Genomic DNA, 26,803 nt, shown 5'->3' with positions numbered 1-26,803 from the left:
TCATATTTGTAAGAGGAAAGATGATTTAAAGGTGGTTTGTGCAAAGCAAAACCAAGAAACAAGTAATCTTTTGTTAAAGAAATCACTATTGGAAAAGATCATTGAAACTTCCTCATTGTACTGAAAGAATATTCTCAGTAAAAGTGGCCTTACCATTTTATAACTCAAGTTGGTTGTCTCAGGCTTGAGAGTATTCACCAAATGTTGTGTCAAGCCATTGGAAGACAGACCTGTGAGGGACAGAGAGCCACTTCTGTACCCTATACTTACTACGTATATTAGTGTACAGTACAGGGCCGGCCCCACTCATGCGGCAGCTGACGCCGCCGCCTCGGGCGCAGGCCCGGGGGGGCGCCGTCAGGCTGGGCGGGAGGCGGGGCACCGCCCTGACGGTGCCCCGCCTCCCGCCCAGTGCGCCCTGGCCCGTCTGGCCTGCTTGAAAAGGCCAGACGGGCGAGCGGGAGTAGCGTGGGAGGCGGGGCCAGCTCTGACGCCGCTCCCCCCCCCCGCCCAGCGTGCCTTGGCCCCGCCTCCCACGCTGCGTGGGAGGCAGGGCCAAGGCACGCTGGGCGGGGGGGGAGCGGCGTCAGAGCTGGCTCCGCCTCCCACGCTACTCCCGCTCGCCCGTCTGGCCTTCCTAGAAGGCCAGAAAGCAGCGGAGGTCCCTCCAGGCCGCGATTGCGGCCTGGAGGGACCTCTGCTGCTTTCTGGCCTGGTAGGAAAGGCCAGACGGGCGAGCGGGAGTAGCGGAGGCGGAGCCAGCTCTGACGCCGCTCCCCCCCCGCCCAGCGTGCCTTGGCCCCGCCTCCCGAGGCGTGGGAGGCGGGGCCAAGGCACGCTGGGCGGGGGGGGGAGCGGCGTCAGAGCTGGCTCCGCCTCCGCTACTCCCGCTCGCCCGTCTGGCCTTTCCTACCAGGCCAGAAAGCAGCGGAGGTCCCTCCAGGCCGCAATCGCGGCCTGGAGGGACCTCCGCTGCTTTCTGGCCTGCTAGGAAGGCCAGACGGGCGAGTGGGAGTAGCGTGGGAGGCGGGGCCAACTCTGGCCCCGCCCCCCCGCCCAGCGTGCCCTGGCCCCGCCTCCCACGCAGCGTGGGAGGCGGGGCCAGGGCACGCTGGGCGGGGGCGGGGCCAACTGTGGCCCCACCCCCTCACTAATCGCCATGGCCCCGCCTCCCACGCAGCGTGGGAGGCGGGGCCAGGGCGCGGGAGGCGGGGCCGGTGGCGGGGGCGCTTTTCAGCACCCCCGCTTCCCATTAAAAATTATCTCCGGCCGGCCCTGGTACAGTACAATTTTTGTATCAGTAGGGGATATATTCCCTGATTTAGCATGGATACTCAAAACCACGGGTAATAGCAAATGACTAGAGGGCATATTTTGTCAAATGTGGATAAATAAAGATGGATCTATCATCCATGAATTTGTCCATTCCTCTTTGAAAGTCATTTGAATTGGCATCCATCACCACTCTCTGTGGTAGTAAATTTCACAATTTAACTATGAATTTTTTGAAGATGCACTGGAAAATACTTTATTTATTCTCATTTCTTTTATGTTATTTAAAGGAGTGATCATCGATCTTATCCATTGTGCAATGTGTCAGATGGGGACATAATCTATGGGGCAAAGGATCATCCTGAATCTCAGCGGGAATCAATCTGCCTGCTGCCCAGAACTTCTCCTTCGGGGATCTTGGCTATCCATGGGACAAAGGTCCAGGATGAAACCTTGATTATAATCCATCAACAATAGACATCTTTGGTACCCTTTCTTTGTCTTCCCAGCATGGGAAAATGTCTGGAACAACAACCCTCATTGTCCTCTCCGGCAGTATCTGCATTATTCTGTCAAATCATATTTTGGATATTTCTTTGTCTTCACCATTCCATTACTACACACCCAGAGGTTGGCATAACCCCTGGAGACCTCGCTGCCCCCCAAGACTGCCTCTGCCAGCCCATTGGAAGCCCCAGGGCCTCTCTGTCCAGCTAGGAGGAGATCCCTGGTTATGTCACTGCTTGTAACACTCCTAGGCAGCGCGAACACTGGGAGCCAACACAGAGGCCAATAAACAATCTAATATCTTTATTAAAGCAATTAATGTTTCAAACAAAAATAAGCAGAATAGATAGTCAAGCAGTTGACCTTTCAGGAAAGATCAAAATTAGTCCAATAAATGAAAGTCTTATGTCCAGTATTAGAGTCCAAAGTCCAAAATTCTGTTCGCCTACACTTGAAAAATACCTGGGGCCAGCTCTGAGTGTAGTATATCAGTGGTTACTTGGGTGGATGAAAACTGGGCAGCTTTTGGAGGAACCGAATTATATTAGAAATCTCATCCTTTCTGGTTTTGGTGGCTGTGGGAATAGTGGTCCAAAAAAGTAACTTTTCCAAGCCAAGAAACTCAAGAACACCAGGTTCAAATCCCCAGTTCAATATGTAGCTTTTCAGAATTGGACTAATCACTGCTTCTCAGCTTCAACCACTTCACAAGGTGTCTTGAGGTTGAATGTGGAAGGAGGAAGAGCTGTCTGTATTGTCCTGTCTGTCCTGGGAGAATAAAAAGGTAGATATGAAATAAATGTCTCTGTGCTCCCTCAAGAAAAAGAAGTCTGTGTCAGCCGTTTGTAATGTAAAACCAATTCTGACAGCACATTGATCAGATATGGGGGGACGCACACAATACTTGAAACTGTCTTTTAAAATTCATGATGCTGTTTCAGTTCCCTCTGAGATCAATTTCTTCTAACTGAAAATGACTTGTACTTGTTCAAGTGTTTAATTTTTTTTGAAATCTTAATTTGTAAGGGGGAAAAATGAAAAACGTTTCTGCGATATGAGACTGATTAATAGTCCATTTCTTCCTGTGGCAGAGTTTTTTTTCCTTTCATTTTATAAATTGAAAGCTCTAGTGCTTTGTCATATTACCATGAAGTGTATATTTGCATATAAACAACGAGCAGCTTTCAACATTCCATATAAAATGTTGGTCTCCTCTGTTAGAAGCAGGGCCGGTCGGAGATAAATTTAAATATTAAGCGGGGGCGCTGAAAAGCGCCCCCCGCCGGCCCCGCCTCCTGCGCCCTGGCCCCGCCTCCCAACCAGCGTGCCCTGGCCCCGCCTCCCGCGCTGCGTGGGAGGCGGGGCCAGGGCACGCTGGGTGGAAGGCGGGGCCAGGGTTGGCCCCGCCTCCCATGCTATTCGCCCTGGCCCCGCCTCCCACGCAGCGTGGGAGGCGTGGCCAGGGTTGGAAAGAGGGAGGCTTCGCCGCCCGGGGAGGGGAGGAGGGATCGCCTCCTCCCCTCCCCGGGCGGCGAAAGAACCAGGCTTCGCCGCCCGGGGAGGGGAGGGGGGATCGCCTCCTCCCCTCCCCGGGCGGCGAAAGAACCAGGCTTCGCCGCCCGGGGAGGGGAGGGGGGATCGCCTCCTCCCCTCCCCGGGCGGCGAAAGAACCAGGCTTCGCCGCCCGGGGAGGGGAGGGGGGATCGCCTCCTCCCCTCCCCGGGCGGCAAAAGAACCAGGCTTCGCCGCCCGGGGAGGGAAAGGGGGATCGCCTCCTCCCCTCCCCGGGCGGCGAAAGAACCAGGCTTCGCCGCCCGGGGAGGGGAGGGGGGATCGCCTCCTCCCCTCCCCGGGCGGCGAAAGAACCAGGCTTCGCCGCCCGGGGAGGGGAGGGGGGATCGCCTCCTCCCCTCCCCGGGCGGCGAAAGAAGCAGGCTTCGCCGCCCGGGGAGGGGAGGGGGGATCGCCTCCTCCCCTCCCCGGGCGGCGAAAGAAGCAGGCTTCGCCGCCCGGGGAGGGGAGGGGGGATCGCCTCCTCCCCTCCCCGGGCGGCGAAAGAAGCAGGCTTCGCCGCCCGGGGAGGGGAGGGGGGATCACCTCCTCCCCTCCCCGGGCGGCGAAAGAAGCAGGCTTCGCCGCCCGGGGAGGGAAGGAGGCGATCCCTCCTCCCCTCCCCGGGCGGCGAAAGAGGGAGCCACAAGGCCAGGGCGCACTGGTCGGGCGGCGGGGCACCGTCAGAGCGGTGCCCCGCCTCCCTCCCAGCCTGACGGCGCCCCCCGGGACCTGCGCCCGAGGCGGCGGCGTCAATGGCCTTTATGGTGGGGCCGGCCCTGGTTAGAAGAAATAGAAGAAAGCACTCCTTTGCAGTCAAATCACATGGAATTGATTTATATCAGTATCAGCAATGAGGACATAAGCATTTTCAGAGTTTTCAAAACATATATCACTCTTCCTGTGTAAATTTATTTCAACTTGTTCAGGAAATCAGAATAATATATGGTGGTAGTTGAATTCCACACCTATTCAAATGCATTGCCTCTAAATTTTCCTGCCCAGGGCTTCATAGTCCAAGGTAATCTGTTTAAAGGTCTTCTTTGCGATGTTGCTTCGTCCACATCAATCTGTTTTCTTGATGAACTTTTGCAATAACAGAAAGACAGCACACATTCAGATTCATCTTGTCCATCTGGCAGATACTGTAGCTTCCTCTATTCCTCTGAGCTGTTGAGGCCTGGTCTGAGGAGGAGGAGGGGGGGGTGCTTTGGTGATGGGGCCTGATACTCTTGAAGTAAAGTCTGAATGGGAGCCCACCATTTATGTAAAGTCTCGGGGAGAAAGTAATTCTTCTCAGGATGATGGGAATTGCTCCACAGACAGATCTGATTGTGGTGAGAATCTTTCACATGAAACGCAGCCAGAGGCTCAGCCTGACCCTGGAAATAATGCAAAGGAGGAGAGAGAGGGTGGGTTGTTAGCTATATCTCAGCGTGTTAAGTTAAGGCAAGATAACACGAGCTAAAGGTAATTAAGGTTCTCACAGTGTATAAAAGATAAACAAAATGCCAGGTGATAGATCATTAGTGTCCCAATGGAAACAAGTTGGTTTCTTAAGTCAGCTTTGTGAGTTGTTCTTTATGAGAGCAACTTTGCATTTTCAAGAGAAGGTTATCCTGTTTTGATCAGCTCTGGGATAGAAGATTTTGGGCCTTGCTTTCACGTCATTTTTTCCTGGTTTTGAATTAGAGGGTCACATTTTGGATATAGTTTCTAGACTAAATTCTGTGGATTGCTGGCTTAACTTTCTATAGTGATCTGTGTGATTTGCTGCATCAAGAACATTACAACTGTAACCTTCATTTTGGAATGTTCCTTGAAACCAGGATTTGGAATGTATTCATGCTTCTGCTTTTTATGTATACTTTGAAGAGACTTTTCTAGCTTTTATTTTGGAATGTATTTTTGAACTAGCTTTTTCTATATTGCACTTCTTTTTACAATAAACTTTAACTCAGTTGACTGATTCCGTGTTGACCAAGTGTTATTTTGGGTGCAGAGATGTCAAATCAGTGGCTGGGCTGCAACATGAGCAATGAGTTCCATACCGTTAGCAGCTTTCTTCTTCTTGCTGCAGTTCAAAATTAGGTTGTCTCCTTCCCTGCCCATGTTCTCAGGGCAGCCTCTGAACATGCTGCTGAGATGTTGCTGAGCCAAAGCCCCACGGGAAGTAGCCCTATGTCATGTGATGGGCTTCATCAGGTTCCATCTTGGCTGTATCTTGGCAGCATCCTAGGATGGGGAAAAAGCCCTGTGTGATGAGGTTGTAAGACGACTAGCAGTCACTAACTCTACCCCCAAACAAGTGAGCTAAAGTCTCACCCCTTAGTCCATGTGCTCAAGGAAAGAATATGGTCAAAACAATCTCCCCCCTCCCCCCACTCCAACAAGCCTTCAGAAATCCACATGTCAAGGATGACTCTCTGTTTCCAAACAGTTTACCTTCCACTCTCTCCTGAGACTTAAGCCAATCTCTCATCCTACAAGGAATGCATGACAAACATCCTCTGATGAAATTTGGCTAAGAAACCCCTAAGAAAGGGTAACCATAAGTGACAGGCTCCATCTACCTGATCAAACTGCATTATATGGCAGTGTGGATGAGGCCATAGTCAACCTGAAGGCAGATATCAATTTTTCACTGTAACCCAGTAGGAATACACTGGCCAATGTTGCTTTTCATAGAATCATAGAATAGTAGAGTTGGAAGACACCTCATGGGCCATCCAGTCCAACCCTCTGCTAAGAAGCAGGAAATTGCATTCAAAGCACCCCTGACAGATGGCCATCCAGCCTCTGCTTAAAAGCCTCCAGAGAAGGAGCCTCCACCACAGTCCGGGGAGAGAGTTCCACTGCCGAACAGCTCTCACAGTGAGGAAGTTCTTCCTGATGTTCAGGTGGAATCTCCTTTCCTGTAGTTTGAAGCCATTGTTCCGTGTCCTAGTCTGCAGGGCAGCAGAAAACAAGCTTGCTCCCTCCTCCCTATGACTTCCCCTCACATATTTGTACATAGCTATCATGTCTCCTCTTAGCCTTCTCTTCTGCAGGCTAAACATGCTCAGTTCTTTAAGCCTCTCCTCATAGGGCTTGTTCTCCAGACCTTTGATCATTTTAGTTGCCCTCCTCTGGACGCTTTCCAGCTTGTCAACATCTCCCTTCAACTGCGGTGCCCAGAATTGGACGCAGTATTCCAGGTGTGGTCTGACCAAGGCAGAATAGAGGGGAAGCATGACTTCCCTGGATCTAGATGCTATACTCCTATTGATGCAGGCCAAAATCCCATTGGCTTTCTTAGCAGCCGCATCACATTGCTGGCTCATGTTTAACTTGTTGTCCACAAGGACTCCAAGATCTTTTTCACATGTACTGCTGTCTAGCCAGGCACCCCCCTTTTCCTAGATTAACTGGCTATTTCATTGAATTTAATATGTATAGTTCCTTGGTCCCACCTTGAAGCGAAATCCAGCCAACTAACAAGTGAAGATAGATTATTTGCAGTATTTTGAAAATGATTCCTTGATTTGGGGGGGGGGGGGGCAAAGAGAACGTTGCAGAACATTTCTTCAGCTCCTATACTGCTGCCTTGGTGCACTAACCATAGTTAATGGAAAGAGAAAGGTGTGCATTCACATATACAGTTTTATATGTGTTGTTTCTATGTCATGTGCTTTAGAATGCAAATCCTTGCAAAGTTCAGCACTGAGTGTCAAATATAAACATCAACCATATCCATAAAACCCAAGAGAGTAGTAGATTTGCAGTACCTCTTAATCTTCCCAAATGATCATGATACAATTCAGAGCTCTTTTTTTGCAAAGCATTTCCCAGGTTGCAGAAAACTTTCACATGTTCAATATCAAACTATTTAATACTGTATAACACAGAGAGGAGACAGAGGAGGACATAACATGCTATATACTTTATTCTATGCCCCCAATGGCCCCATAATTCTAACTTGGAATATACGGGCAGCATATCAGCACTGCAAATGGGTTGAATCCTCTTGGTGGTCTTTAGTCCACTAAACCTCCAGATTTATACAGACAGAGCTATGAGATTTATTTTTATTGCTTTAAGAGTGAACATCTCTATTCTTTCCCTGGCTTCTTTTCAACTGATTGTGTCTGCAAAAACTACAGCTTAATTTTCTTTACAGGATGGTCTGAATAAGGGAAAAATATTGTTAGCTCTCTAGTTCATGGCGGCATCAACCCTGAGGACTCACTTATCCCCACAATGCACTTGAACACTCTCAAGAGTTTTAAATGTGAACGCCATGAAAAATGAATAACCTCTTTAAAACTGTGAACAGCTGGGCCCATGGTGCTAAACAACAGTGTTATGTCTCATGTAACCTCAGTAAATTTTGGAACAATCAGGTTCTGCCTGATTCATAAGCGGACAGTAAAGGACACAATTCCTTCTGCATACAGAGTTTGCTGTAAACGACATTATTCAGCACATAGAGTACAGTTGGAAGGGTGCTTGGTTGCCTGCTCAGATTTTATTGGAAATTTTCTGCTATTTGACAGTAGGCAGCGAACATAAGTTGTCTTGTACTGAGGCAGTGACAATCTGCCATTTTAGAGTGAAAAAATATAATTAAAAAAACTGAAGTACTGCTGTGTCCTTTCACAACACAGCTCTCTAAATGCACTCTAAAATGTATCACCACAATATAATGGTGATACATTTTCAACTTATGGCAACCCTAAGGTAATTCTATCAGTGTTTTTGGAAGGTGAGGGTGTGGGACTTGCCCAGTGTCACCCATTGGGTTCCCTGACCAAATGGGGAATTGAACCCTGGTCTCTAGAATCCAGTGCACGAACCATGACACCAAGCTGGCTCTCCACCCTTATTAGGCCACCAGACAGTGCAAAATACATCACAGTGGGTTTCAAAGCTCACTACCTCCTTTATCAAGCAAAATTGGCAAAGCATATATAGCAGTGGTTCGCAACCTGTGGGTCACCAGGTGTTTTGGCCTACAACTCCAAGAAATCCCAGCCAGTTTACCAGCTGTTGAGATTTCTGGGAGCTGAAGGCCAAAACATCTGGGGACCCACAGGCTGAGTACCACTGATCCACAATACCATCCACTCTAATACATTCGAAGAATGCCATGATGGGAAAGACTGGGTGAAACCATTTTTCTGTTCTGTTCTCAAAAACCCTACAAGTCTCACTGGCAAGCAGTAATTCAGTGAGCCATGGAGCTCGTATGTTACATATGTACAATGAAACAAAGTAGTAATGTTCTAATGAAGAAAAAGGCAGTGGGAAAATGGAAGAATAAAATGTTCGCCACAGGCAAATTATGAAAGGGGAGCCAATTGGCAGTCACTCCATTTATTAATATTGTATTTTCAATACTAGGCAATAGGCGTTTGCGGAATTTTCTGCTTCAGTTGGCAAAATAATTGCATCTATAGGGTTGTAGCTACCGGGGGGATTATTTCCTCTCCCTATAATTTTCAGAAGTTCCCATATTGGTAGCATAGCAATATATGTACGCCTCAAAGGTCTTAAGGTGTGCAAACATTGCAAATATCAGAGTTCTAGATGTGAATTATTTTCTGTGTATACAATTTGGAGACTGGAAGAAATTTCATATAGGGAACAGAATTCAAATTGAGGTAACAATGTCCTCATTTTATCGCCTAACCTTTTGGCAGGGCAATGCCCTTTTCAGAGGGACATAAATTACGATTCTGACTTAGGAAGCAACTAATTTTGGGATGGGACTTGCTTATTCAGACTAAATCTACATGTTTACCCTCAGTTTGTTAGCCATTATAGACCACAGCCTTTTATTAGGTTGGACTTGATGCACTCAGAGAGGAGGAGGGGAGGAATACCTCTTAATGTCTAGAGAGGATTAGTAAGAAAATGTTCCATTAGTCAGACCAATTTTTAAAAATCTCTTCATTATTTCAAGGACCAATATTTGATAAAAACCAAATAGCAGATTTAAAATGAACAAAATATTCCCATACATGACTTCATGTTTATTTACCTAAAATTACAAGCCTAATGTAACCAACCACATAATTTCTTCCTTCAAAAGGTTAATGAATCATAAAAGCTCTCAATTTCTGCCATTTTATTTTAAGCTCCCTTTTTGCTGACGTTTTGTTCAGCAATGCATTAGCGGCTACGCTAACAAGTGCTAATGTAGATCCTGCCAACTCTCCAAAGAGCTATAAAACGCCAGTGCTTTCAGGATTTAAGCACAGGTATAAATCTTGAAGCCAGGTGTTTCTATATCATTTTTTTGGTAATCTGTAATTGATACTGCCTTTCCTAACTGATGCAAAATTTGCCATTTCACGTGTTTGCAGTCAATGTAACCTGCTTATAAATGAAAAGCACACCAAAATATTTTACTTTGGGAAAAACTGTCAGATTGAAAATATCAGCCATAGAAAAATATGCAAGAGTGACAAATGATGGCTGAAACATCATTCAAGGCCAAAAAAATATAGTAGAGGAGTAAGAGTGTCTACTTCATGTAGAATTTGTCATAATTTATTACCTACAAGAGTCTTCCAATTTATGTCACCAATGATGATCATTCATGGGGTTTCTGTTTGTTAAGCTGAACCTTTTCCAGCATCATGAATATGAACTGTGGGAGCTGCTCCTTAAAAGCAGGTAGGAAGACAGAAAAAATTGCCAAGAATCCAATTCTCATTTATTCACTCATGAATTCACTAACTCTACCTTCAGTTTTCATCTGGTTCCATGCATTTTTCTACTGCTGTAGGAAAACCTTCCCTCATTACTCAGAGTGATTGCTTCAATTACCAAATGAGTAAGTCACTAGTCTAATGTTCTAAGCTTCAGTCCCAGGAAGGTAAAAGGTTCAACTTTATGCTTCAGAGCCACCTAATTAGGAAGAAAATTAACTTTAAATGGTCCAAGAACACATGGCAGTGCCAGCTTGCAACTGTTCAGTTGAATAGTCTCCGCGTACTATCTGCACACCTTTTCTGTTTTCTGTGACCAGAGGTTTGTTTACTTTGCACATTTATTCCAGAATAAATGGCTATGATTAATGGAGCTTTCCACTGGAAATGACTGAGAATTTAAGACGTGTGGATAGCAATATGAGGATGATTGGGACAGAAAATATATAAAACACTGCAGCTAGTACACTAATCATGCCACAATTTATAGAGGTTTAACTTTTGCAGCACAAATAATTCTACAGAAATAATTATTTCAATGGGGCACTTCAAGGTAGTAAAGCGTATTACATGCTGTACAAAGTAACTATGTCTTTCTCTATTGTTGAGTTTATTGTTCAGTGGTCACAACAGTTACTTTAAAATAATCATATGAAAAGCTAGGGACCATTCTAGAACAGTGGTTCCCAACCCGTGGTCTCTGGACCAACAGTGGTCCACAAGAACTAAAATATGGTCCGCGGCCTCACCCTTACTACTACGGATAATAACACAGCCCAACCAAAAAAGAATTTCTTGATGTCTTTGTTTTTAGGCCTGTTCCTGGGATTATTTGTTGTGCTGATTCAAAACATTGCATTGGATAGACCACATCAGCTCTAGATTATTAAATATGGGTTTCTGTGGGCAAGCAGATGGCGACTACTGGATGGCATATGCTCTATATCAGAAACTAGAACTGATGGGGTCTATCCAATGCAATTTTCTGAATCAGCTCCCCAAATAACCAAACCGAATCTTAACTTGACCAAAAACTGATTCGTAATCCTTTTGGTACTAATGCCGGAGAGTGGTCCCTGGTCAAAAAAGGTTGGAAACCACTGTTCTAGAGCGTACTTGATTCCAGATCTGGAGAGAACAGCACACCTTATAGAGGCATAAGGATCCCTATGGAAGAATTAGGATGTTTTGTGTGATGTATACAGTAGTATCAGCCTTCAGCTCAAGGTTAAGTAATTGAAATTCTGCATGCACTACCATGCAAAGATCGAGAGTATGCAAAAGTGATGTAGGATCTCAATCAGACAGTATTGATGTTTTGCAAACAAAGACTTGGGGTATTATTTATTCATTAACAGAAGTATTGGAATTCAGGGTTTGGAAAAAAAATTAAGAATCAAATGACTTGCTGAAGCTATCCAGAACTGGGCATTGATGGGAATGATGCTCTTGAACCCACATTTTTTTTCTCTTCACTGCTCACTTATCAGTAGCTTCAGTGTGTCATTATATTCATGTGTTCATCTCAAAATAACTCTACAAGCTCTGCCAAAACAGCAGAGAGAATATTGAAATATAGCACACATATGGTTTAACACACTCAGTTACTTACAAATTCAGTAATAACAGAGTTTATTTTTCTTTCATTCACACTGCACACTGGGTCTGCCTCATAAAAGCACAGCCCACAGCTGTTTCTCCTAGCTTTGTTGCATATTGCTAGGCATGTGATATAGGATTTCCTGTCAACTGATATCTATAGACAAAGCATATTTCTAAAGGGGACTTCCTACAATACCTTGCAATCCCAAGGACTCCCCATGTCATCACACAGGTTTTTGAACAGCCTACTATTTTTAGGTCATGATTTTATAAAATGTATTATTTTAACTGTTTCATCCAAAACTTATTTTATAGGTGGCATTTTCTTCATGGCAAGAGCATGACAGTGAAGTCCGCAGTGGCTGCTGTTGTACCCCTTGGCTTTTTCTTTTCTTTTGCAATTGCAGCAGATATCTTCCCAGTCATCGCTTTTGCTCTATCTGTGCACACATCAGCACAGTTATCCTGAGATGCTATTCTCTGTGAAAAATTCATCTAATAATTTAAAAAAATTCAGTGCCAGTTTTAGTAGTCTTCAATGTTTTGCAGAGAAGTAGGTCCTCTTGAAAAGAGTCAATGTTTGAATAGCGCACAAATGCAGTAGAACCTCTACATACAAACACCTCAACCTAAGTATTTTTAACTTATGTATCCTCACTCAGCCTAGAGTGACGTTTTGACATCCAAATGCTGTTTTGAAATATGAAAAGTGAAAAAGAAACCTCTTTGCCCCCTAAACCAGTTCTAACAGGAAGGCAGAGAGAAACAAAACCTAGCCAGATCAGCTCTGGCTCATCCTGAAAGGCAGAAACTCCAGCTCCATGTGATTGCTTTCCCTAAACGTTTTGGGAGGAGTCCAATGTGGAGATTCCATTCCAGAGATTGCAGTGCACACAGCTTAAAACAGCGAGTACAGGGCTGTCGAACTAGAGAATCTATAGTTTGTGTTTCACATGGAAGGTACTAAATATATACTCTACACTCTCTACACGAGATATCTAGTACAGGCAGCCCCCAAGTTACAAACATTCAACTTACAAACGACTCATAGTTACAAATTGAGGCAACATGAAATGAGATAAATTTACCCGTAGGAAGGGAAATTCATCCTGAAAGAGTTATTATGGGGAAAAGGTGTCTCCACTGTAGCTTTATCACCAATCCTTGTTTCCACAATAAGTCAAATTTCTCAAAATCAAAATATCAAAGGGACAGAAGGTGCAGTGAAATCTTCTGAACAGGGGCACAGACAGCAAAACAAACACCACAGGGGTATTAAACCTTCCATATTCTATCCAAAGCTAAAATATATAAAAGTATGGCTGGAGTTATACCTTAAAATGTATCTGTTCTGACTAAAAAACAAGTTCAACTTAAGAACAAACATACAGAACGTATCTTGTTTGTAACTTGGGGACTGCCTGTATAGCATTTCAACAGAAATGTAGAAAATAAACACAGGGATCTACAGCTTCTCAATAAACCTATGAAGTCACCATACACCCGTCTTCTGTCAAAATCTCGAATCTTTCATCCATCAAGTATCACGTAATAACCACACTTTATACTCATTGTCTTACAAAATTCAATGAGAAGAGACAGTTGTAAGCATGTGTCACAGCTGTGTACTCCGGGATTTTTTTTAAAAAAATGTTGAAAAAAATTGTATGGATTCTAGAATTTGGATAGGGCATGAATTCATTTGACTATACATTTCCATTAGACTCTGCTGTTTTCTTTTTCTTTTTTTCAATCCACATTTTCAGTTTGATAAATGACTTAAATCAACTAACTGCACAGGCTAATTTATTAATGCTTTCGGCCTGGCCACAAATATATAAACAGGCATTTAAAAACTAACTGACATGAATATATACATTGTGCAATGCCACATTATTTCAGGGCTCGAGCATAGGTTCACTGTGGGAGTATTTATTCCTTGGCACTCTCCCACCCCAAATGATTTATAAGGTTCTGTCATTAATGTGATGTTAACATAGTGCCTTACAGCTTTGCTGGTATTCTCCTGTAAGGGATACATTTTCCAGATTGTCACTTTAAACATAAAAGTATTATCAGGATATTTCAACTCAGTGTGTTCTAAGGCTAAAGAAAACTGGTCTCTATAATTATTTGGGGGTGCCTCCCTCCCCGATGCACTGGTTTTATATTCTCTGATGTAATGGGGAATTCAGATGGTATAGATTCATTTCAGTAATGTGAATAGTGTGATCATTTTTTCTTGCCTGCCTTCTCATAGCTGCAGTTATATACCAGCTTTTGAAGAAAATCCAAAGGACAATTTTCTGAGCCCATAACGACATGTTCTCCAATGACAGGCCATTCTTTACACTACCTTATAGGCAACTAGAGCATCTCAACTGAATGTGGAAGTGGTTCTTTCAAGTAAATTTCTCACGTATAGTGCACAGCCTGTTAGCTTTTTGATCTGATGTCCAATGGCCGACATTAAAGCATCCTTGATGTAGGGAACATGGCCAGAAGGAATCAAGAATCCAGAACACAGAATCCAGATTTGTTGGAGCTCACTTAATGATATGTTTAAATTTGTCACAATATGGAATCTTTACAATAAATCAGTTTGTTTTCAAGATATATCAGGAAGATTCTTCTTCTAAGAACAATGCTTCCACTTGGGTGCCATGGATTAAGTTGCCACTCTGGATAGGGTATGGCTTCTGTTCCTTTAATAGTGTGGTAGAAGAGAACTAGAACTTGGAGCTATGGGTTCAAATTACAAGATTCCACCTGAACATTAAGAACTTACTGACTATAAGAGATTTTGAACAGTGGAATTCTATGACTCGGAGTGTGGTGGAGGCTCTTTCTTTAGAGGCCTTTAAACAGAGGTTGGATGGCCATCTGTCGAGGGTGCTTTGATTGTGCTTTTCTTGCTTAGCAGGGGTTTGGATTACATGGCCCATGTGATCTCTTTCAACTTCTATAATTTCAGCAGGTGTTTCTTGCCACTTAACATAACACACAACACTTGCTAAACCTCTCACTTCTGTACAACCATTGAAAATACAGTATTCTGGATTCACATGTTTCTTTGGTGATAAGCTGCTCCTCACCTGAGCATTAGTATCCATGCATTCCTTGCATTATATTTCAGTCCAAAACTTCATATTGGGTTGCTTTTTAATCCGAATTCATTAGTTGGAATAAGAAAATATTCCAATTGCAAAAATTAATATATTTATGAGGACCTGTTCTTTGTCTCAAGCCCCTTCCACACTACACTATATCCCAGGATCTGATTTCAGATTATCATTTTATCCCAGATTATCTGGTAGTGTAGATTCATATACTCCAGTTCAAATCAGATAATCTGGGATCAAATCCTGGACTACAGAGCAGTGTAGAACCAGCCCCAGGCATTTCTCTGCTTATAGGGGGGGAAAGGTACATGACAAGTTGCAGAAATCTGAGGCTGTTTTCAGTTGAACATCTAACAGACCAAAAATCTTTGTGCAGGCAAAGTCAAATGGCTGTATTATTTGGGACTAGCAACATGATAACATGATGGAGCCTCTGGTGGCGCAGCTGGTTAAACCGCTGAGCTGCTGAAGTTGCTGCCCGAAAGGTCGGCGGTTCAAATCCGGGGAGCACTGTTAGCCGCAGCTTCTGCCAACCTAGCAGTTAGACAACATGAAAATGTGAGTAGATAATAGGTACCACTCCAGCCGGAAGGTAATGGCACTCCATGAAGTCATGCCGGCCACATGATCTTGGAGGTGTCTACAGACAACGGCTTAGAAATAGAGATGATCACCAACCCACAGTCGGGCACAACTAGACTTAATGTCAGGGGAAAACCTTTACCTTTAGCAACATGATCCTTTTATGTACCCGTTTGCACTACACCTTGTACATGCAGAGAAATGAGAAAACCTCAGAACACAATTTAAAAACCAGATTTCCACATGGTTAATGGAATTTGCTAAAAAAAATGAACAAAAACAATAGCTTATGGACTACTTTTTGACTTACATCAATGCAATGGCATATGCATGTATGGCATATTTTTGTATGGCACACAATATATTTTGGCTACCTTAACAAGTCTTAGAACTTCTGCTATTTTATAGTAAAATAATTGATACATGAAATAATTATTTTCTTATACCACAAGATGGTGCCACAATTCTACTGTATTTTGTAACAATTTTTTAAAGTAAAATACACTCATGATACTGGATACAGATCTAATGCCTGATTCACATTATCTGCTTCTCCTGTCCATTTATCCCAAAATCCCATGACAGCCCCTGTATCTCCTCCCCAAACTCTTAGATGAGATAATGCTTCAGAGCAAGATGCAATCCATTATTCAAGATACGAGGAAAAGAAATGTCTGCCCCAAATGCTCTGATCATGCCACAATGACTTTTTTCTTCTAGAAAATTCATTAAAACACTCCAGATGGTTATCAGAATCACAGAAAGATTTTTTTTTAAAAAAAAGTTTAGCCCTGTATGTAATTATATTTAATTTCATATGTAAACTGAATTGGAATCATGATTTTTTTTCAGTGACCATGGACAGGAAGAAAAAGCCAATTGAGTATTGTCTAGCAGCATATGTGGAGACATTATTGGGTTAAAACTATACGGAGGCAAATGGAATGTCTGTTTAGGGGATGAAGCGTAAAAAAAAAGGTTTTAAGTCACTTTTTTCTATGGTGTACTAGCAGGAAATGTATCTGTTAGTGATTATGAGTCACAAGAGAAACATTCAATATCAATACAGATGGAATGACGGTCCAAGAACCAGTGTAGTGTAGTGATTTGAATATTGGGTTAGTAGGACGTTAGGGGACTATGGTGTAACTTGTTGTTCTGCCAAGGAAACCCATTGGGTGACCTTGAGTAAATCACACTAAATCAGGTGAACTGCTCTGAATAATTTATGTCAGGAAAATTGCATGACAGGGTTACCATAAATTGAAGTCATCCTCTTCATGGAATAGGCTTACATGGATTTTTCCCCCTTGGAAGCATATGAAAAGCAGCATTGAGGGAGTTGTTGTTTATTTGTTCAGTCACTTCCGACTCTTTGTGACCTCATGGATCAGCCTACGCCAGAGCTCCCTGTCGGCCTGCCACCTCCAGTTCCTTCAAGGTCAAGCCAGTCATTTCAAGGCTAACATCCATCCATCTTGCTCTTGGTCTGCCCCTCTTCCTCTTTCCTTCCATTTTCCCCAGCATCATTATCTTTTCCAAGCTTTCCTGTCTTCTCATTATGTGGCCAAAGTACTTCAGCTTTGGCTCTAATATCTTTCCCTCCAATGAGCAGCCGGGCATTATTTCCTGGAGTATGAACTGGTTTGATCTTGTGGTCCAAGGGACTCAGAATTTTCCTCCCAACACCACAGCTCAAAAGCGTCTATTTTCCTTTGCTCAGCCTTCCTTATGGTCCAGCTCTCGCATCCATAGGTTACTACAGGGAATACCATTGCTTTCACTGTGCAGACCTTCGTTGCCAGTTTGAGGTCTCTACTCTTCACTATTTTATCGAGATTGGTCATTGCTCTCCTCCCAAGATATGTCTTCTAATTTCCTGGCTGCAGTCTGCATCTGCAGTAATCTTTGCACCTAGAAATACAAAGTCTGTCACTGCCTCCACATTTTCTCTCTCTTTGCCAGTTATCAATCAGTCTGATTGCCATAATCTTGGGTTTCTTGATGCTTAACTGCAACCCAGCTTTTGCACTTTCTCCTTTCACCTTGGTGATAAGGCTCCTCAGCTCCTCCTCACTTTCAGCCATCAGAGTGGTATCATTTGCACATCTAAGGTTATTAATGTTTCTTCCAGCAATTTTAACTCCAGCCTTGGATTCATCAAGCCCTGCATGTCGCATAATGTGTTCTGCATACAAGTTGAATAGGTAGGATGAGAGTATACAGCCCTGCCGTACTCCTTTCCCAATCTTGAACCAGTCTGTTGTTCCGTGATCTGTTCTTACTGTGGCTACTTGGTCGTTATACAGATTCCTCTGAAGACAGACAAGGTGACTTGGTATCCCCATACCACCAAGAACATGCCACAATTTATTATGATCAACACAGTCAAAGGCTTTAGAACAGTCAATAATACAGAAATAGATGTTTTTCTGAAACTCCCTGCCTTCCTCCATTGTTCAACGGATATTGGCAATTTAGTCTCTCGTTCCTCTGCCTTTTCTAAACCCAGCATGTACATCTGGCAACTTTTGCTCCATGTATTGGAGTCTATCTGGCATTGAGGGAGACCTAGGCTCAAATCCCAGCCTAATCATGAGAATCCACTTGGTGACCTTCTGCAAGGCACTCTATCCCAGCTTCAGAAGCAGACAATTCCAAACTGTATCTGAACAAATTCTGCCAAGAAAACCCATTATAGTTGCCATAAGGCAGAAATGACTTGAAGGGATGCAACAACAACATAGGCAGTGCATATAAAAGCTATTCATCTTCAGAACATATAAAAAATTGGAAGCGGCATTATCTACAAATTTAAAAAATATTCAAAGAATTAACCTATGGTACTTGTAAAGATCAATAATACTCGGAGAAGCATAGTAAACAAACTGATTTGAAAGATTAGATGCATACAACTAATCTATACTACCAGTTATACAGTGATATGGTTTATTTAATGGAGAATGTGATTATAGGTTTCTGGTCCTGGTCTAATTTGGCAGTTCTTATTTTGGCAATAAGGATGCTACTTAAATTGGAAATACAGATTTGCAGGTCTGACTTTTGCAGATTTGATTAAAGTGTTCTCTCTAGGTCTCTGATGCATTTTATAGTCAGCTTCCAGAAGTTGACCAGAGTCATGTTGGACAATCTAAAAATGTTTAGAGAGGTGTTCTTTTATATAAAATAAGACAATCTAAAATGTTTAGAGAGGTGTTCTTTTATATAAAATAAAAGTTTTTTTAATTTGCATTTTTTCCATTTTCACAGGGGTCTTGCAAAAATGGAAAGAGAATGTGTTAGAGAATATGTTTTAATGGAGTGAGAATTTTTCAATTTACACACCAGTTAGCTTAGAGTGGTTCTTGCATATTGTATAAACAGACAATGTAAGGTTATGAAATCAATTATGTTTTACAACAAAAAAGGAAGAGCTGTTTTCTCATTATCTGCACACTATGCCATTAAAAAGGAACTGATGGACATAAGGTTAACACACCTTCTGATTTAAAAGTTTCCTGTGTAACACATAGGTACACAGTATTTTAGAATTTAAATATGTCAAGTGCCTTCCTCTCCCCAACTCCTGTGTTTCACCTGAGTATATCATTTTTATAGTTGTTTTAAATAAATGTTCGTCTCTGAAGAATCATTTTATATGACTTTGAATCATAAAAAGTGTTGTGTATCTTTGTATACAGACTGGATGGCCTCCATCTGTGCCGCCGCTCTTAAAACGTGTCAGGTAATACAGCACTAAAACGCTCAACACGTTTCCCAGTCAAAATCTCTGGCGTCACTTATAAATTTTAATGTTTGGGATCAAAATGACCTTCACTTTGTCAGTATGAATGGAAGCTACAATAGGGTAAGGTTAGGTGCTTTTGAACCAAGAATGATTTTTTTTTTTTTTTTTTAAAAAGAACTTTAAAAGAACACATTTACAATATGTGTACTTGAGTTTTCATTAAGTCTTGTACAACTTTACAGATGGCACGATGGTATGTACACAATTCTCTTGGGTGCAATATGCGAGTCCCAGCTGGAGTATTTCCAACAGGATGTAAAGCGCAGTACTTGAGCCTGCCCTCTTAAAAAACATATTACTTCGCACAGTGCCAGCAAATGTCAATACCAAAATAGAGTGCAGGAACAGGAACAACTTCACTTGCATACAGATGTTATTTGCACAGAAAATAATTAGATGTGGCTAGGTGAAAATTAAACCAATTGCAAAATATTACAAAATATTTATTTTCATTAAAAGGGATATCTTAAATAATTTCAGGCACAAAAAAAAAATCAGAAAAGGAATCAAACAGCTCCAAAAATTTACAGACCCATGTAATTGCTTTCAGATAGCTGGCTGCGTAAAGCAGAATACTCTTAAGAGGTGTTACTTGAGGTCTTCAACAGCTCCGAGGTTTCTTCAATCCTAGAGATATTATAACAAATAGGTTAAATAGGCCAAACCAAATTGGCTTCTTAGAAAGAAGTGACATTAAATAAGCACCTAATGGATTGCCCCCTATTTCTATTGAAGATATTTATAGGCTGAAGAGGCATAAAAGAAATAAGATTAACGTTTAAAAAACAGGTCATATACATTTTACTTTCATCATTAACATTTTAAACATCACATTAGGAAGCCAATTTGGATTAAAACATTCTTTTAAAATACTAAATGATAATCTGGAATAGAATTACACAAAAGTGAAAAAATAAGGTGAAGTTTCCCAGTCATACTACTTCAAAGTGCTGTTTTAGTTAGTTCAGAAGTGCCATATGTTTCTATCAAACATTTTTAAGTTTGAAGAGAAATATTATTTCCTTTTTAAAAGCCATTGGTAGGAAATCCTAATATCAAATAAATTAAATCAGCACTCTAATCTCTAAGAGCTACCAGTGAATTCACCTAGAGTTGCATTTTTGAAATAAAAATACTGACTCATCTGACAAACACAGAACTGTTGCTGGATTTATTATCCTGTACAGTCTTAAAGGAAATGCCACACCTGATGCAAAGACCTTTGAGGTTTAGAAAACACATGTACTTTCTATAGATGTTTTAAACCAAACAATTCCCTGCTGAGAAATAAATCTGACCTGCTTCACCCCTCAATACTTACATTTTGCTTATTCTTTCCATTCGTTGTATTGTTGTATCCTGTAATTTAGAAGGTAACAGATTAAAGGTATTCTTCAAAGTCAATGTTTTTCAAAGTTCAAATATACAAAGGTACAAACAAACATGTCCAACCACTTATTTTATCAGGAACACTTTGAGAGGGAGAAACAAGCATGTTTTATAAAAACAGATCAATAAACATCTGCTCATTTGAAGAGTTTGTTTCCAAAAAGTACCAAAGAAGAAGAAAAGAAAAATAAGATATAAGAAGCAGCATTTTTTTGGCTAGGAGAATATTATGTGCAGATCAAAACTATTAAAAGGGATCAAATCACTTCAGTACAAGGCTCAGAAAACTGCATTTTGCAGCAAAAGAATGCATACCCTCAGAATTATTTTTTCCCCATTCCTGTAAAAATGGTTCAGATGGATTTGGTATCTTTTGGAAACAAGCTCTACATTTCTACTTACTTGTCTACTTACTTTTGAAGATTCTAACAAACCGTGGTTATTAATGACTGTGGCTTTGGGAGATGGTTCAGCCGATAACTGTGAACTGTATCCAGATGACTGGTGAAGGCTATCTGGCAGGTCCTCCTTTTTCCTATCTGTGAAGCATTCGTTTTAAAGATCAACTTTGCCTTTTTGCTCTCTTGGATTAGATCAGTAATAAAAGGGTTTGATTTACAATACATATTGACAAAAATTATAGAAAATTATAGAAAAGCAAAGCTTTAAGGCATTTATCTTGTAGTCATGTTTTGGAACCATGTATTGCAATTACACCATAAAAACAAGAAGCTAAACCTATCTACGAATGTGATTAATGTTATCATAATTAGCATCAATGCAATCTGACGGAGAAGGCATAATTCCTGAAGTTATGATTTCCATATAATTTTTCTTCAAAGACCTTGTAATTAATGCTGCTTACTGAGTTAATTAAAATATTTAAATTATCTTTATGGACAACAAAAATGGCACCTAGTGTTCGAGCCTTTGAGGAATTCCATTCTGAGCTTGACAGTATCTCAAAATAGTTTTTTTTTTACAGATTATCCAAAAGATAAATGGAAACTCCAAAGGTCAAATTCCTATTAAGATACAATAGCTATATCTGTTCTATAGCAAGAAAAAAATCATATTATGTAAAAGATCATTCTTACTGGTGGACCTCAGAACAAACAAACAGCAGCTATAGTATACCATATGATAAATCAATTCCCACTTGGAGGCTAGGAATGAGCTAGGCTCCATTAATATGTTTTAGAGATTATGGAAGAGGAAGTGGTAATGTGATACAAAATTTTAAATATGTCTCTTGCAGATGAGGTTAGAAAAATATTGGAATGATAAACAACATAGGTCAGAGCAGAAGGGACAAGGCCCATAGATTAATTTTGTTACCGACAAGCTTTGGCTAGGATACCATACATATTTAAGGAACAAGACACAAAACGCTAACAAAGGGTCCTTGTTAGCAGTAACAAACTAGTGAAAAGGAATTTCTCTGAACTTTATGAACTAATTTTACCAAGCCGCTGTGATGTTTTTAGATATTTAAAAAAACCACATTAACAAACCTGAAATAGCTAAAGGATTTCGCTTGACAAGTAGACTTGTTCCCCTAACAATTATATATAACTAGATGCAGGTGATCAGATGGTATTTTTTGTATAATATACAAAGTGAGAGCAACACACAGGAACAAAGCAGTAGTCATAGAAATGTTGTCCTCTAGAATAAGTAAAGTTTTACTTGTTTAGATTACATAAGGACACAACATCAGTTAAAAAGACTACATTACATCACTGTTTTAAAAGTAAACCAAGAAAAGCTGCATGGAATACCCACCTGGAGAAACCGAAGTCACATTATTGGCGGAAATATCTTTTTCATCAGTGTTATTTAAGTCTCTAGATAAATCAACCTGAAATTATAAGACATTAATGCAGAAGAAATCAAGAGCTCATATGTGCCAATTTTATCCTCTCCAACTACAGATTATGGCAATACCCGAAGAAGACAAACTATGGTTAGCATTTAAAAATCTGACCATGTTCTTTAGACTACGACAAATCCTTTGTCTGAGAAAACTGTAGCTAGCTATTTGTTTCGCACTCCACTTATTTAAGTGTAGTTCTGTTATTATCCTTCTGGCTTCTGTGAAAATTAGAAATTTGGTCTCCCTCCAGCAACTTCCCCTTTAACCTAAAAGTATTTTCTAGTGGTCTGAAAAACTCTCTGGAGTATGTTTCTGATGCCATAAAGGGCTGTAGAAGAAGGAGAAGACTTCAGTCATGTCTAAGAATACCACTGGATTTTGGCCTCACTGTTTATATTTCATAACCCAAAGGTTAAAATCCACAGGTGTATTTTTGGTAGTAGAAGTCCTGTTCTATAGCAAGAAAACTTTTTTTTTTACTTAGAACTAGATGCCTACAAACACATTGATAATTGAGATCTACAGATGTGCATCTGTATGGGAAGGCATTGTACGTTCTTCTGGTACAATGCTTTTCTGCTAGCTTTAGCCCAAGTCATAGAATAAAACAGCCAGGCATTTCTTCCATTATTACTTCTCAGGACTGGGAATCCATTGTTTTCAAAGAACCAATATTCCTCCAAAATAATACACACATTTAACATAATAATAAATTACTAAAGACACAGGGAATGCAACTGGTTGAACAATTTAAGCTTGATAAAATTCAAGGAATGAAAAAATAAACATTGATCTATTGATCTATATATATATATAAGAGTGATGGAATCCCAGCGACCAACAAAACAACAAAACTAAACACCCCACAACCTAGAAAATTGACAGCACAACCCCTCATCCACGCCTCTAGGTTGATACAACAAAGAGAAAAGAAAAAGTCCTAATTAGAGGTAGAGGAATAATTGTTTTTATCCAATTGCTGCCAGTTAGAAGGCTAAGCTCCGCTCACTTGGTCTCCTAGCAACCCATGCAGCCCAGGGGACAGGCAGAGTTAGGCCTCACTTAGGCCTCTTCCACACTGCCTATAAAATACAGATGATCAGATTTGAACTGGATTATATGTAGACTCAAGGCCCTTCCACACAGCTATATAACCTATTTATAATCTTATATTATCTGCTTTAAACTGGATTATCTTGACTCCACACTGCCATATAATCCGCTTCAGCATGCATTTTATCCAGCTATGTAGAAGGGGCCTCATATAATCCAATTCTATTCTAAGCAGATAATATAAGATTATAAATATCCAGTAGAGTCTCACTTATCCAACATAAACAGGTAGGAAGAACATTGGATAAGTGAATATGTTGGATAATAAGAAGGGATTCAGGAAAAGCCGATTAAACATCAAATTAGGTAATCATTATACAAATTAAGCACCAAAACATCAAGTTATACAACAAATTACAGAAAAAGTAGTTCCATGTGCAGTAATGCTATGTAGTAATTATTGTTATTTACAAATTTACCACCAAAATATCACAATGAATTTAAAACACTGACTACAAAAACACTGACTACTAAAAGGCAGACTGCGTTGGATAATCCAGAACATTGGATAAGTGAATGTTGAATAAGTCAGATTCTACTGTAATATGAAATAATTACTGTGGTAGAATAATACAGAACAATATAATCTCTAAAACCAGGACAGTAAATAAAAAGCAACACTCTGAAAGCAGGGAAATTGGGAGTTCCACAAAGGAAACAATCAGGACCAGCTAACACCTCCCAAGAAAGGATTCTTCCAGAAAGGAAGCTGAGAAGGGAGTGAAGCAGTGCGTATTACCAAAGTCATTATTATTACTATTTTATTATGACACAGCAGGTGCCACACCCCCCCCGCCCGCGCAGGTGCCATCTTAACGTGGTTGTGGGGGGGCTTAACTGCTCCAATGATGACTGAGAGATGTGCTAGCGGTAGTGTAACTACCGGCAGGTCCAACCAAGCCAGAGGGGCCTCAGCTGAGGAATGGAACCAAGAGCACCTAACCCATTATGGAGAATCAAACCAAAACTAAGTCTATACTGGCTCGGTCATCGCCCAGGATAAAAAGGACCGCGGTGGATGCTGCTGATTCTGGACATCCATTGACAAGTGGGCTACGGAATCAAAATACAAATGAACAGTCACAGAAGCGGCAGAAATATACAATGCCAGAAAACCGCACAATTATTACTATCATTATTATTATTATTATTAGTAGTAGTAGTAGTAGTAGTATTGTGTTGCTGTGAACCGTGAAAATGAATACAATCTGGCTCCAAGTATTCAAAAACACGAAAATCAGAATATATAAAAATTACTGTGGTATAATAAAACAGAACAATGCAATCTCTAAAATCAGAACACTAAATAAAGAACAACACTCTGAAAACAGGGAAATTCCACACAGGAAACAATCAGGGCCAGCTAACACCTCCCAACAAAGTATTCCCATCACTAAAATCTGGCAATTCCTCTGTTTTCTGAGGGCCACAGACAGTAGAAGCACATAAAATATCGCAAACAACACCACTCTGAAAACAAGGGAATTCCAGACAGAAAACAATCAGGGCCAGCTAACACCTCCCAACAAAAAATTCACTCAGGGAGGAAACAGCCAGGCTTTAAAGCTGCAAGGCCATTACATGCTAATCATTTTGCCTAATTGCAGCATTCATACTTGTCTCCAACAGACAAAAAAAACCAATCAGAAATATTGTATATTCACAAACTTTAGGAAATAATATCCCCTGATAGTGCAGCATGTTAAAGTGCTGAGCTGCTGAACTTCTGGACTGAAAAGTCGCAGGTTTGAATTGGGGGAGTGGAGAGAGCCCCCACTGTTAGCCCCAGCTTCTCCCAACCCTAAAGTTCAAAAACATACAAATGAGAGTAGATGAATAGGTACTGCTTCGGCGGAAAGGTAACGGCACTCCATGCAATCATCCCACATGACCTTGGAAGAGTCTACAGACAACGCCGGCTCTTCGGCATAGAAATGGAGATGAGCACCAACCCCCAGAGTCAGACACGACTGGACTTAATGTCAGGGGAAAACCTTTACCCTTTACCTTAACTACCACCAATTCCTCAATACTTTATTTCCCATACCACCATACTTCGCCACACCAACGCGTGGCCAGGCATAGCTAGTTAAAATATATAAGAAACATGCCAAGCACCCAATAGCTTTCTTGATTTATTTTGTTAAAGTCCTGGTTTTGGGGAAAATGTGGAATATGAATTGATGGATAATATATTTTCCCCTAAAACTGGACAAGCAAGAATTGTACAAACAATAGTATTTAGTGAGCACAAGAGAACCGTTTCTTGTACTGCCCAAATGCTTATGACAAAAATAACCATTACATCCATTCAGTTTCAAACAAACATTGACGAATTGCAAGCTTACCAGCTGTACCTAGCCTCTAAATTTCCAGAAACTCTACGCTTGACCATCCCCAATATGATGGGATTAAAAACTTGCCCTAAGTGTTTAGGAGGTACACATAACCTGAAAACCTACCTAACCTATAAATTACTTTCAACCACTCATTGGCCAGCAAGATGGATATAAGGCTAGTCAGGGATGCAGAGTGAGTGAGGGATTGGCTTTCTGTTTGTCACTGTTTTACATTTCTGTTTCAGACGGACTTAAGACACCACCTTTGCATTCCACTAGATGTCACTATGCACCTTCCTGAAGATATTATAAATTAGCACAAACAAATATGGGCCATCCCATACATATGGACAAACACTGAAACAATAATAGCTGTTATAAACCATAATCTATGGTCAATGCGACTAACAAATGATAATGCATACAAAAATATAAGCCTGATTAGAATACGACAACTTAACAATAAAAGGTAAATATAAATGGGTCACTTCTTAAAATAATTCAACAAATTGTAACAAGGAATCTGTTACATTTTGCTATACGAAACTATCATCTGCTGCTTCTTATAACACACAATCACAAATCGCTAACAAATTCACAGTAACTCTGTAACACTTTTTAATGGTTGGCAACAAATCAGTAACTTCAGGTAGAAAATAAAGATTAAGGACCTTATCAGATAGACAGGGGTAAAGTGTGAGACAGCAGGGGAAAGCACGGGACATCAGAGGGAACCATCAGGCTCTGCTCCCTTCCATTGGGGTCCATCTTCTTACTTCCCACATCATTTCCCCTTCTCCTTCTTTAATGAGGAATCAAGAAACACTCAATTCCTCTGGGCTCCACTTCTCTCTGTGGCTGAAACGGAGCCCCACAGAGTCCCGCCAGAAGTAGCCCTGCATCTTGTGATGGACTCCATGGGACTCCATTCTGACAGCAGAGGGAAG

At 41.3% G+C, this 26,803-nt stretch overlaps 1 protein-coding gene across 12 annotated transcripts in view; it reads right to left on the bottom strand.

The window, feature by feature from the left end:
* Window positions 1–4,151: 4,151 nt before the first annotated feature.
* The window catches only part of cep44 (centrosomal protein 44), a 40,063-nt gene continuing 17,411 nt past the window's right edge, over window positions 4,152–26,803 (bottom strand). For 7 of the 12 annotated variants that reach the window (XR_010006397.1, XR_010006395.1, XR_010006401.1 and 4 more), the window contains exons 9-11: window positions 22,314–22,389; window positions 20,461–21,067; window positions 19,567–19,766 (exon numbers count right to left, since the gene is read on the bottom strand). Coding sequence is in view for 3 of the 12 variants with exons in the window: in XM_062981376.1 (XP_062837446.1) it covers window positions 19,718–19,766; window positions 20,461–20,498; window positions 20,943–21,067; window positions 22,314–22,389 (288 nt within the window). In the remaining 9 variants the exon portion in view is untranslated. Of the gene's footprint in view, window positions 5,566–19,566; window positions 19,767–20,460; window positions 21,068–22,313; window positions 22,390–26,803 lie in introns of those variants that run through there. The other 5 variants (XR_010006402.1, XR_010006403.1, XM_062981376.1 and 2 more) reach the window with 5 other exon arrangements.

This window comes from Anolis carolinensis, chromosome 5 (genome assembly GCF_035594765.1).
Source record: "Anolis carolinensis isolate JA03-04 chromosome 5, rAnoCar3.1.pri, whole genome shotgun sequence".
In the NCBI taxonomy this organism is placed as follows: Eukaryota; Metazoa; Chordata; class Lepidosauria; order Squamata; family Dactyloidae; genus Anolis; species Anolis carolinensis.
This window is presented reverse-complemented; position numbering and strand designations above follow the sequence as displayed.